Source organism: Musca vetustissima, unplaced genomic scaffold (assembly GCF_032173495.1).
Source record: "Musca vetustissima isolate MV318-11 ecotype Yass unplaced genomic scaffold, APGP_CSIRO_Mvet_v1 utg8425, whole genome shotgun sequence".
Classification (NCBI taxonomy): domain Eukaryota; kingdom Metazoa; phylum Arthropoda; class Insecta; order Diptera; family Muscidae; genus Musca; species Musca vetustissima.
In genome coordinates, this window is record NW_026876838.1 from 44,262 (window position 1) to 57,096 (window position 12,835).

General features: G+C 34.9%; 1 protein-coding gene across 1 annotated transcript; it reads left to right on the top strand.

Moving 5' to 3' along the window:
* The first annotated feature begins 8,883 nt into the window (after positions 1 to 8,883).
* On the top strand, positions 8,884 to 11,646 carry LOC133321375 (26S proteasome regulatory subunit 6B). Its single transcript, XM_061530463.1, has 4 exons — positions 8,884 to 8,907; positions 8,969 to 9,052; positions 9,127 to 9,574; positions 10,963 to 11,646. The coding sequence occupies exons 1-4, from the start codon at positions 8,884 to 8,886 to the stop codon at positions 11,634 to 11,636; spliced, it is 1,230 nt and encodes a 409-aa protein (XP_061386447.1). The 3' UTR covers positions 11,637 to 11,646.
* The last annotated feature ends 1,189 nt before the right edge of the window (positions 11,647 to 12,835 follow it).

The window sequence follows — 12,835 nt, forward strand, 5'->3', positions numbered from 1 at the left end:
AATACACCTTGACTATTTGTGTAAATTACGAAGCTATCGAATTTCCAGCTTCTTTCATTTAACTAAGTAGTTACTACAGACGATCGAAATTGGATAACAATTCATGTGTTATTGTAAAATTACGAAGTATCACCCTATTACAAAAAATAAGTGTCGATGTAGATAATTATTTGAAGATGGAGTTAGAAACTCACTTCCAAATGCTTGCAGGGTAATTACACACAAAAATAATTTTGTGAAAAATGAAATGCGGTCGGGGAACAAAAGATACGCAAATGGCAATATGGCCATAAGATATACATAAATATTGTACAACATAAATTTGGAAATTAATAAAAAAAGTACAAAATCCGAATAAGTTTTATATTTTCAATTTTCCAATATATTATTTTTTTCGAACGAACTACTTTGCTATATATTTGTAACTAGGAATAATACTTAACAATAGTATCTACCTAATTAGAAGACTACTATTCACTACTGAAAGTACTGTAATTTTTTGACTATCGAAATGACTGTTTACTGGTATGACAGACGGGGGACAAATGACTTCTCCAATGGCATACCCATGTTAAATTCACCAGTCTAGGGAATGATGTGGTAACTAGTGGTAGTTACAGGTAATTAGTTAAATGTCTAGTTCATAACCAGTTACTCGAACTACTGGAATGTAGAGACTTCTTGGTGTATATACATGGCATAATTACACAAGGTCTCATTCAGGTATATAACTCCAATTTTTTCATAATTTTACTGTTGACAACATTCAGCTTTCAAAATTTAAAATGAAATAAAAATTTTAAAATACTTAAAATCTTTACAAAATAAAAATTTTTAATTTAAAAAATGTCAATCGACATGCATAAAATTTCATGGAATTTATTTATCAAACTATTTACAATTGATTAATGAGTTCCAAATAAAAAATGTCATTATTAAATTCTCAAAAGAGACTACCTTCTCTAATTATGCCATGATACGCATCTTTACCAGAATTTGGTGGGTTGATTAACAACACCTACAAATAACTTTATTAGCACAAAAAGACAGATCGATTAAGATGTGTTTCAAAATCCATGGTCGAAAAATTGCATTTTTCTGATAGTAGTATTGGAGACCATTGTTAACTATATTTATTATGCGACTGGACTTATTTTTTGGCCATCATCTAATGTCTAAATGAATAATCCATGGAGAAAGAATATCCACTCACTACGTGGACGCACGGGAAAAGACCAAATGCCTATTTCGGTAAATTTAAAGAAAAGCAAAAATTAGGTGTATAATTTTTGTGTTTTAGGTGATTTTTTACTTTCCAAACATTCACAGCATTGCAAAAAAATCCATTCTTTTCAAACAAATATTTTTGGCGCAAATTATAAATTTTGTATGAGTACTAATAAACATCAGCTGATTGACATTTAGATCATGATTAAAGGTATGTGTAAACAATTATGGTGTATTTCTGGATTTCGTTATGTGTTCATATTTTCTTATTGATAAATTATTGACTAGATGGCTGTTACACTATTGACTGGTTGCGGAACCTACACAAATCTTCTATAGACAAAAAACTTATTCGATTTTAAAATAGCTTAAAAAGTTGTATTTGAAAGAGGTTCACGGAACTGAATATTAAAATCAAAAATATATTTATTTGTTTCCCCAAATATATAATTACTGGTTTTCTCCTAAACATGGCATCATTACAGAAGGTAGTCTCATTTGAGAATTCGATCATGGCAACCCTTAATTATTTGGAACTCATGTATCAATTGTAAATAATATGAAAAATAAATTCCACAAAATTTGTTATTTTCAATAAAATAAACAAAATATATTTTCTAAAGCTGAACATTGCTCTCAAGATTTAACAATGGTTGTTACATCTTATATTTATAAGTTTTAGAAGCAGGGAACTTTAAAATATTCATATATATAAATTATTTAGCAATTTTTGACATTGAACACATGTAATTCGTACATTTTGAAGGAATATATTTTAATTTAAATTTTGAAAGCTGAATACTGACAAAGGCAAATTTATGAAAAAAATTATGACATGATGCTACCTTGTATAATTATGCCATTTCTCTTTCAACTGTGCATATACATTAGAACATTTTACCGGGTTAACTACTATTTTTTACTCCGATAACACTTTTTTCCTTTATGATATCAAAGAAAATAGTAAAATCGAGTAGATTCTTGCATTACGGGAACAGACCATTTGATTTATTATGTATAGTAAGAAAGTCAAATTGTTGGAAAAAAAATAAATATATACTTGAAAATCAAAGAAAAGTAGGAAAAGGCAAAGGTAATATAATAGTTAATTAATTTATGGTGCGTTTAGACCACAGCTTTTATAGGGTAATCGAGATAATTTCAAAAACATCCTTGCTTTTGTACTCAACAAATTATCATTTCTCCTTAAAGTATACTTTAAAATTAGTTTATATTCAATATAACTGTCTAACAAAAATACCTCAGCTACTATTTTTTTTTTAATAAATCTTACAATTTGTCAACAAAGAGAAAAGACACCTCTTCCTTGTGAGCTATAATGTCAGAATAAATAAAAAAACAAGCCTTTTTGTTCATTTACTTATTTGTAACATTTTACCAAAAACTCGAAAAATTAATTGAATGTCAGGGTTTCTTTTCAAAATCGTGTTGGGAATATAATTTACAAATTGATTCATTCACAAATAATACATTTCTTCTTGACAATGTTGTAAAAAGTATCTTCTTCTATATTTTTCAATACATTACATACACATTCACTCATTTTATGTACGACTTTGGCATAACAAGCCACAATATGAAATAATTGGAGCAAGAATCTACAAATTTTTTCCATTTTCTTCGATATCATAGAGTCTCCTCTATTGTTATCGTAGTAACAAGTTGTACATTCTTGCAGGTTCTGGAACAGACCAATTGTAATTTATAATACCATGTTCTGACGGACAATAGAACAACGTAGTTCGCTCTCAGAATTACGTATATGAATTAACGCGTTCATACAACACTATTCTTAATTCATGTCATCAGAGTATTTTATTTCAAACTTTTTGTGTCTTGTTTTACACCAAAATTGCAACATATTTGGGGAATCACATATATATCTAAATAGAAAAAATAATTCTCTTTCTCCTATCTAGAGAATGAACCCATATCTATTTACTTTTAATTCATGTTTTCCATTTTTTCTGAAAATATTGTTGTTTTAAATATATTTTCGTGTTTTCTCAATTCAAATGGCACATATAAAAAATTGGATATTTTTTGTTTGGGTTTCTCCTCGTTTTGTATGCTAATTAGAATAACCAAATACCATCGCCATGGTAAAATTATAAAAGGTAACAGGAAATACCAGCTGATTTGATTCCAACGTAATACTAGTGTCAATATGAATTTGACAAATTATGTTATGGTTATTTTGTATGGGGAACTAAGTAATTACTTCATAATTAAGGGTCGAACAACGAATGAGAGAGCGAACGACGCTTGTCTGTACATGGCATAAGTTGCTATAGCCTACATTGAATATTTGTACCATAATATTACTACAATTTACAGGCCTACCTAAAATTCAACTAGCTCGTTCGGCGTTATTCACCACAAAAATTGAATACATGTATTTATATGAATGTTACCGAAATACGTAGAGCGTACGAAATTTCAATTTGAACAATTTCAACTTTGACAGAAAGAATTTTTGTTTTTTCATTTGTTGGAAATAGAAACAAAACATAAGAATATTGTTACGAATATAACTTTAGATTTAAGTTAATTTAGATGAATTCCGTTAATTTAAGAATTTGAATTGTAACGTAAATTTCTACTACGCAGTTTATTTGAATAACTTCACAACAACAACCACTGTATAGATTTTTCTACATCCTTCCATTTCCTCTTTCATTTTCTATTTTGTTATTGTCGTACAATTCTTGTTAAACGTCATTCCTCTTTCTTTGTTATTCCCTCGCCTGTATATGTGTTGTTGTTATTCCTCTTTCTTTGTTATTCCCTCGCCTGTATATGTGTTGTTGTTATTGTAAGTTTGTTTACTCAAGTTTGTTGTTGTTATTGTTCACTCAGTAAGTTTGTTGTTGTTATTGTTACTCAATGTGTTTGTTGCATTGGTAGATTGTTCGTGATCTAGGTGTTACCAGATCGTCTAGAAACTTCTGTAGCGACAGGCAGGGCTCATATAAATAGAGGGAATGGAAAGGCAGTGAGTCAGTTGTGAATCAGATCGCGAATTGAAACCGTCGTGTAAAGTAAAGTGCAAAGTAAAGTTGTGTGAATAAAATCATTGTAATAATCGTAATCCGAAAGAACCTGCGTTTTTATTTGGTACGAATTGTATCGGGAAATAAAACAACGTCTACACGGGATTTAGTAAAACCCAAGAACGTAACAATTGGTGTCAGAAGTGGGATTACGATAATACTACGATGAAGTTTAAGGATCTACGAGTGGAAGACTTGAAGAAGGAGCTCAATAAATTGGAATTGTCCTCTACTGGCAACAAGGCTGAGCTACAAAAACGTCTGTTGGATGAGTTCGAGCGCCGTGGTATGAACATCTGACATATGAGTTTGACAGCAAGGATGAAGTGGATTTATCGGAAATGGGCGAATCCAACGGTGGGGAAGTCTCGTCAGTAGCTGCCAGGGTTGACGATTTGAGAGAAATGCTGGCTAGAATGTTCGAAGAGAATGCCAGAAAGTTTGAGGAAAATTCCAGAAGAAGCGAAGAGAATTCCAGAAAGTTAGAAGAAAACACGAGACGTATGTTCGAAGAGAATTCCAGAAAGTTAGATGAACTCAAGGCAGAGAATTGTAGAATGTTTGACGAAAATTCGAGAGTAATGAACGAGAAACTCGAAAACATTACAGAAGTTATTGGAAGGAGAGTGGAAACCGTGGAGATCCAAATTAAAGAGTTGGATAAGAAAGTGCAGTCGGTTGACGAGAAGATTCTGTCTGTGGATGAGAAATTTCTGGCCCACGACCACAGGTTTACGAATCTGGAGAAGAAAATGTCGGAACTGGAAATCAAAGGTGGTCCGGTGCGAGTTCCTGATAACACACTAAAAATAAAACCTCCTGTATTCGACGGCTCTACGTCATTCAATGTTTTCAAGTTACAGTTCGAGACAGTGGCTTCTACAAATTCGTGGAACGACAGCGACAAAGCGGTTGCACTACTTCTGGCATTGAAGGGCAGTGCTGCGGATGTTATACAGAGTATTCCTGTCGCTTCTAGAAGCAACTATGAAGATGTTATTGCTGCACTGGAACGTAAGTACGGTGGCGGACATAAACAAAACATCTACCTTATGGAACTAAGGGGAAAAGTACAGAGGGCAAACGAGACGCTACAAGACTTTGCAGCTGAGGTGGAACGTTTGGTGCTAATGGCGTATCCAGGAGAGAATCACCCATTGCTGGACCGTATGAAAATCGAAACCTTTGTGAATGGCATACGTGACCCTGAGATTAAATGTGCAACATATGCGTCACCAAAAGCGTCGTTTGCCGAAACTGTGTCGTTTGCCCTTGCCCAAGAGACGGCAAGAATGATTGTTAAGCCCCAGACCTACAAGATTAGCCAACTGGAGACCGAATGTTGCGAACACAAATATCTCGTTAACTTGATCAAGGACGCCATGAGGCGGGTAATAGAAGAAACAAAGTTAGTAGGGATGACTAAGCCCAGGGTTAGATGCTACAACTGCGATAAAGCAGGTCATATTGCACGCGAATGCAGAGCTAAGCGCAAACGATCCAGGTCATCGTCACCACCTCCAACGAAAGATGGTAGAAGAATGGCTCAACAGTCCACCAATGAGTCACCGTTAAACAGAATCGAGCACAGAGAAGGCGGAAAACACGGTAATGCTGATGCCCTGTCTCGTCGGCCATGCAAGGTAGACTACAGCCACTGCTCAAAGGCTGAGTGCAAAGAGAATATCGTGGATGTCCGACGATTGCAGTTTGAGTCGGGAGAAGATTGGTCGACGGAACAACGAAGAGATCCCATTCTGGGCAAAATAATTTCGGCCATAGAAACGGGCAAGCGACCGAGTCGCAAGGAAATTACCTCCGAAAGCCCTCTTTTAAAATCTTATTGGGCCCAGTGGGACAGTCTACTTATAAAAGATGGCTGCCTATATCGCAAATGGGAAAGTGAGGACGGTAAATCTCACCGGAACTTGATCGTCGTCCCAGACTCCAAAATAAGAGATGTCTTGTCGGAGTTTCACGATGGGCCAAGTGGAGGACATCTTGGCATAGCAAAGACCGCTGAAAAGGTAAAGCAGAGATTCTACTGGGTCGGCTGTCAAAAATCCATTGCCGACTGGATCGCCAATTGTGAAAGGTGCATAAAAGCTAAAGGTCCAACACGGAAGAGTCGAGGCTACATGCAGCAGTATAATTCAGGAGCCCCTTTTGAAAGAATCGCAATGGATGTAGCTGGACCGTTCCCCACAAGCGACTCTGGGAACCGGTATGTCTTAGTGGTCATGGATTACTTCAGTAAATGGCCAGAGGTTTATGCTATCCCAAATCAAGAAGCCAGGACAATTGTGGATGTGTTCAGCAAAAATTGGATTTGTCGCTATGGTGTGCCATCTGAGGTTCATTCCGATCAAGGTAGGAATTTTGAATCAGCGATCTTCAAGGAAATGTGTGACTCCTACGGAATTAAGAAAACCAGAACGACGCCCCTACATCCACAATCAGATGGCATGGTGGAAAGATTCAATCGCACCCTTGAAGAACATCTACGGAAAGTGGTGGACAGTGGCCAACGAGACTGGGATGAGCATATTCCAAAGTTTTTATTGGCTTATAGATCGGCCATTCATGATTCCACATCCCGGACCCCAGCCAAAGTTCTGTTCGGAAATGAATTAAAGCTACCTGGCGATTTGATATTCGGTGCTACCCCAAACGACGATGTGAACCAAGATGAAGACAGCCAAAACTCTTTTAGTAAAGTCCACGATGCAGTCCGACATCGAATAAAAATGGTTAGCAACCGCATGAAGGCAAGGTACGATCGAGCGGCAAATACCGATGGGTTTCAAGAAGGGCAACTGGTACTATTGTTCAACCCACAACGAAAGAAAGGACTATGCCCCAAATTGCAAACGCACTGGGAAGGACCCTACAAGATTGTCACGAAAATAAATGACGTCGTTTATCGCATCCAGAGGAGCGACAGTCCCAGGTCGAAGATGAAAGTTGTACATTTGGAGCGGCTGACCCCCTACGGAACGGGAACTGTGCCTATTCGGGACGAACAGGCTTAAGCGGGGGGCAATGTTACGAATATAACTTTAGATTTAAGTTAATTTAGATGAATTCCGTTAATTTAAGAATTTGAATTGTAACGTAAATTTCTACTACGCAGTTTATTTGAATAACTTCACAACAACAACCACTGTATAGATTTTTCTACATCCTTCCATTTCCTCTTTCATTTTCTATTTTGTTATTGTCGTACAATTCTTGTTAAACGTCATTCCTCTTTCTTTGTTATTCCCTCGCCTGTATATGTGTTGTTGTTATTCCTCTTTCTTTGTTATTCCCTCGCCTGTATATGTGTTGTTGTTATTGTAAGTTTGTTTACTCAAGTTTGTTGTTGTTATTGTTCACTCAGTAAGTTTGTTGTTGTTATTGTTACTCAATGTGTTTGTTGCATTGGTAGATTGTTCGTGATCTAGGTGTTACCAGATCGTCTAGAAACTTCTGTAGCGACAGGCAGGGCTCATATAAATAGAGGGAATGGAAAGGCAGTGAGTCAGTTGTGAATCAGATCGCGAATTGAAACCGTCGTGTAAAGTAAAGTGCAAAGTAAAGTTGTGTGAATAAAATCATTGTAATAATCGTAATCCGAAAGAACCTGCGTTTTTATTTGGTACGAATTGTATCGGGAAATAAAACAACGTCTACACGGGATTTAGTAAAACCCAAGAACGTAACAATATTTATTATTTGGTCACATTTTATATTTTTTTCAATTTTGTTACTCGGTTTTATTCAGTTCGCTAAAAGATATGGGCTTGACGTATTTGGGTAATACGGCCGTATAAAACATTTCGCCATAATGGTGAATTTGAATATATTTGTACGCTTCGTTGGAATTTAGGTAACGTTGTTAAAACAACAAAATTTTTACTGGATTTTCGACCTAATGAAGAACAATTCCTAATAAAAGTTGCCACTGAAATTATGAAAGTAGTGAAATACGTATATAAATAACAGATGACCAATTAACTTCATTTAATTTTAATACTAGTCTAAACAGCTATGATTTCGTACCGCAACGAATGGCTCAACGAATCTATTGTGCTTAAAGGGGTAGCAGAAAGATGGGCTAAGCAAAATGCTCGCGTTGAGGCATCCGTCGCGTTATACAACAACCATAAAGAAACGATAACAATAAGGCTTGGGCTAAATGGACTACCTATTTATTGTGTCATGGAATAAATAAACAAAAAATATGTTTATTCGAAGCAAAATATACGTGAACAATACTTTCATTACGTTTTTTGAAAGATATTTTGAGTTTTTATCCTGTTGTGGTCGGTATTTCACGAACCATGAACAAAACGATTGTTCTTCAAAATACAGAAATTTGCATTCATATGATTTTGTTTTTATTTTTAATAACAACTGCATTTTGACAGTTAATTGTGCCAACAGCTGTGCTGATGCAGCTACCGGATTAAATTTGTCTTGAAGTATAATGTGAACGATATGGCCACATTGGACAAATTATCAAGTCATTGTGTCAAGTCATTGAATTTCTTGTGTACAGTGTACAATTGCAAAAAGATTGGTGAAAAATAAAGTAAATATGGAGACTTTACTGCCAGAAAAGGTAATTTTTTAATATTAATAATAATTGAAACATAATTTATTATTTTTTTTTTTTGTTGCAGGAAGAGTTATTCGACTTCAAATTGAAAGACGCACACAGTTCTCTAGACGAATTGGATATAGATGATTTGTATGTACGCTATAAGGTATGATGATATGAGTGTTATTTTACCGGAATCATATTGATACTAATAGATCAAAACATATTGGGATTTTATAGAAATTACAAAAAACTTTGGAGTTTTTGGAAGTTCAGGAGGAGTATATAAAAGATGAACAGCGCAATCTAAAGAAAGAATATTTACATGCCCAGGAAGAGGTTAAACGCATTCAATCTGTACCTTTGGTAATTGGTCAGTTTTTGGAAGCTGTTGACCAAAATACTGGTATTGTTGGATCCACAACTGGTTCAAATTATTATGTTCGCATTCTTTCTACCATTGACCGTGAATTGCTGAAGCCCTCAGCATCAGTTGCCCTTCACAAGCACAGTAACGCCTTGGTCGATGTCTTGCCACCAGAAGCTGACAGCTCAATTTCTATGTTACAACCCGATGAAAAACCTGATGTTAGTTACGCTGATATTGGTGGTATGGATATGCAAAAACAGGAAATTCGCGAAGCAGTAGAACTCCCATTAACACACTTTGAATTATACAAACAAATTGGTAAGTACAATGTTTACGTTTTTACTGGAAATAGTCCTTTTGATACAGATTATCTTCACATCATAAGGGTTGAGTTTAAATTTGAAATTAAAAGTATATGCTCGCGTGTCCCACTTTCCTCCAGTCCCTGCCGAATTCCTGAGTAAAAATTTCAAACGTTTAGGACTTTCGAAATACATGAGCAGACTTTAAATATCTCTCACCTGAATACAAGAACATGCTACAATTCAAAATTATTGTAAAATATTTGGGAACAACTCTAGTTTAGTAAAAACGATCAGATTTTTCTGAAATTTTTTTCCAGAGGTAGGTATTTTTGATCCACAACAGGTACAGCCACATATCGCACCATTTTGGAAAGGGCAAATTATGGTCTATCATTTGATTATGGTTTGGAGAGGAAATATAATGGACCCAAGTTCGACTTTTAGAGAGTTTTTCAAAAAAATCGGAGACCAAAACCCAGTTTTTTTTACCACTCAATGGAAAGGTATTTTTACAACCTTTAAAATGATACCCATATTAACCGGATCCGTAGAACCGGATATATCCGGGTACACGTACCGGAACTTCCGGATCAAATAACCGGGTACGTCCCCCAAGAAAAAAGATATCCCCATAATTAGGGTAAAAATACATACCTCTGGAAAAAAACTTAAAAAAAATCTGATCGTTTTTACTAAACTAGAGTTAAGCCATTAAAACACATTATGTCAAAACCAACATTATTTGATTTATTGTATAAAAATACTACAATTATAAATTTGGTTGCCTTCATAAAGAAAATTACAAATAAAATTTTGAAATTTTAGAAACAAATCTCAAATTAATCCCAAACCTTTTTAACCTATACGTGAGAGTATTAACTTGCCGAGTATTGGATAACTGTTTCTTTAAGACGGCAACCAAATTTATAATTGTAGTATTTTCATACAATAAATCAAATAATGTTGGATTTGACATAATGTGTTTTAATTAAAATTTATTAAAGAAATGATATAATTTCAATAAAATGCGATGTGCCGTCTATAGGAACGTGACATGCCGACGATTGGTAACTGGGGCCGACTTTTGGTTATCTAATTAAACTGTTAAATTGCTCAACTTTAATACAAAATAATTCAAAACTTTTTTGTTATATCGAGTAGTGAACAAAATTTCGAAATAGATGATCCATAATGCATTGTGATGAAAAAATGCGCGCAGAAGTGCCGGCGACTGGTACACTTACCCCATAATGTTTTTGTAAATACCCAAAGTAAAGTACTAATATAAAGCAGATCAAATTTTAAAAATTAGACTTAGCGACATATTTAGGATATTTTTACATAAACTGATACAGCTTATTTTATTACTTTGCAATAATAATAACGAATGAATATTTTCAGGTATCGATCCTCCTCGTGGTGTTCTTATGTATGGACCTCCTGGATGTGGCAAGACAATGTTAGCAAAGGCAGTTGCCCACCATACTACTGCATCATTTATTCGAGTTGTCGGATCAGAATTTGTGCAGAAATACCTTGGCGAAGGACCTCGTATGGTCCGCGATGTTTTCCGTCTCGCTAAAGAAAACGCTCCAGCTATAATATTTATTGACGAAATCGATGCCATAGCCACAAAACGTTTTGACGCTCAGACTGGTGCTGATCGTGAAGTACAACGTATTTTGCTCGAGTTGCTAAATCAAATGGACGGTTTTGATCAAACTACAAATGTTAAGGTTATTATGGCCACAAATCGTGCAGATACTCTAGATCCAGCTCTACTCCGTCCCGGACGTTTGGATAGAAAGATTGAATTCCCATTGCCGGATAGACGTCAAAAACGTTTGGTATTCTCTACGATCACGTCTAAGATGAACCTCAGCGAAGATGTAGATCTGGAAGAATTTGTAGCTCGACCTGATAAAATTTCGGGTGCTGATATTAATGCCATCTGCCAAGAAGCTGGTATGCATGCCGTTAGAGAAAATCGTTATATCGTTTTATCGAAAGATTTCGAGAAGGGCTATAAGAATAATATTAAAAAGGATGAACAAGAACACGAATTCTACAAATAGTTATTTAAATATATGTTTCGCAGTATACTTATAATCGATTTATATATATAAAATCTTTAATTTCATTAAAATAAATGGCGGCGTTCCGCTTTAATAATTCTACGAGTTTATATTTATTTTAAATCTGATATTGAAGATAATCACAGATTAATTTTAATGGGTATATTTCATTCATTTATTTTTTTCATCAAATTTTACCCGAATTATCATTGCATTCTCTTTTTTCATATTAAATTATATTCCTTCGGAACATCAATAAGGAACAAGAATCAATGCTAGGCATTTTACAGATTAACCTGCATCAAAGTACAAAGGAACCAAATTTTAACTATTTTGAGATTTCAAATTTTACAAATCCCGTATCACTAAAAGAAAATATGTACTCTCAGAGTACAAACTAATTAAAATTGTTCGCATAATCAAAAAATTTACTAGTTTTAAAATTTTTTCGACTTCATAAAGGAAAATTTGTTATCGTAGTAAAAGGTTGTAAAATATTTAGGGGGTTCTAATGATCAAATTCATATTGCCTTTTTTTCAATAATAAATCAAGTGTTTTTTTCATAATTTCAAGACCCATATCTCGGGAAGTATGCATTTCCCCCACATACAATTTATATCACCAGCTTAACGAGCACTACATCTGACTGCTGCCCCTAAACTTAACATATGGGTCAATTACGGATGGTAACCATACTTTAGAGGCGTTGCCAGTTGCCAAATTTGAATTATGGATGGCAACTGTTGTCAACTTCAGTTGCTTCAAATAGAATTTTTCGACAGCCATTTATTTCTGGTTGCTGTTTATAACTGAACTTTGTAGGCTTCCCATAATGGTTAATATTACTACTAAAGAACAATTTGAGGTCCTTATTGCCCGGATGGAAGCTCACCCAAATGTAGCACGCGGCGTGCGGACTTTGGTCAAACCAATGCCACTATCGATGATGAGTGGAAGGCCATTTTAGAAGACCTTAACTGCTATGGCCCACCAACACGCATTCCAAATGAATTACAGAAAGTGGCGAACATCTTCTTTTGGGTCCTTGATATGTACGTGTGTATCATCAATATATCCGACACCCTAGAACTTAGTTTTCGAAAAAAAATTTTTTTCTTCCCTTTTTCCTCCTCCGTTAATTTGGATACAATAAAAATTTTACACAGTTTTTCCTCTATTAGCCGGATAACTTCGGTGA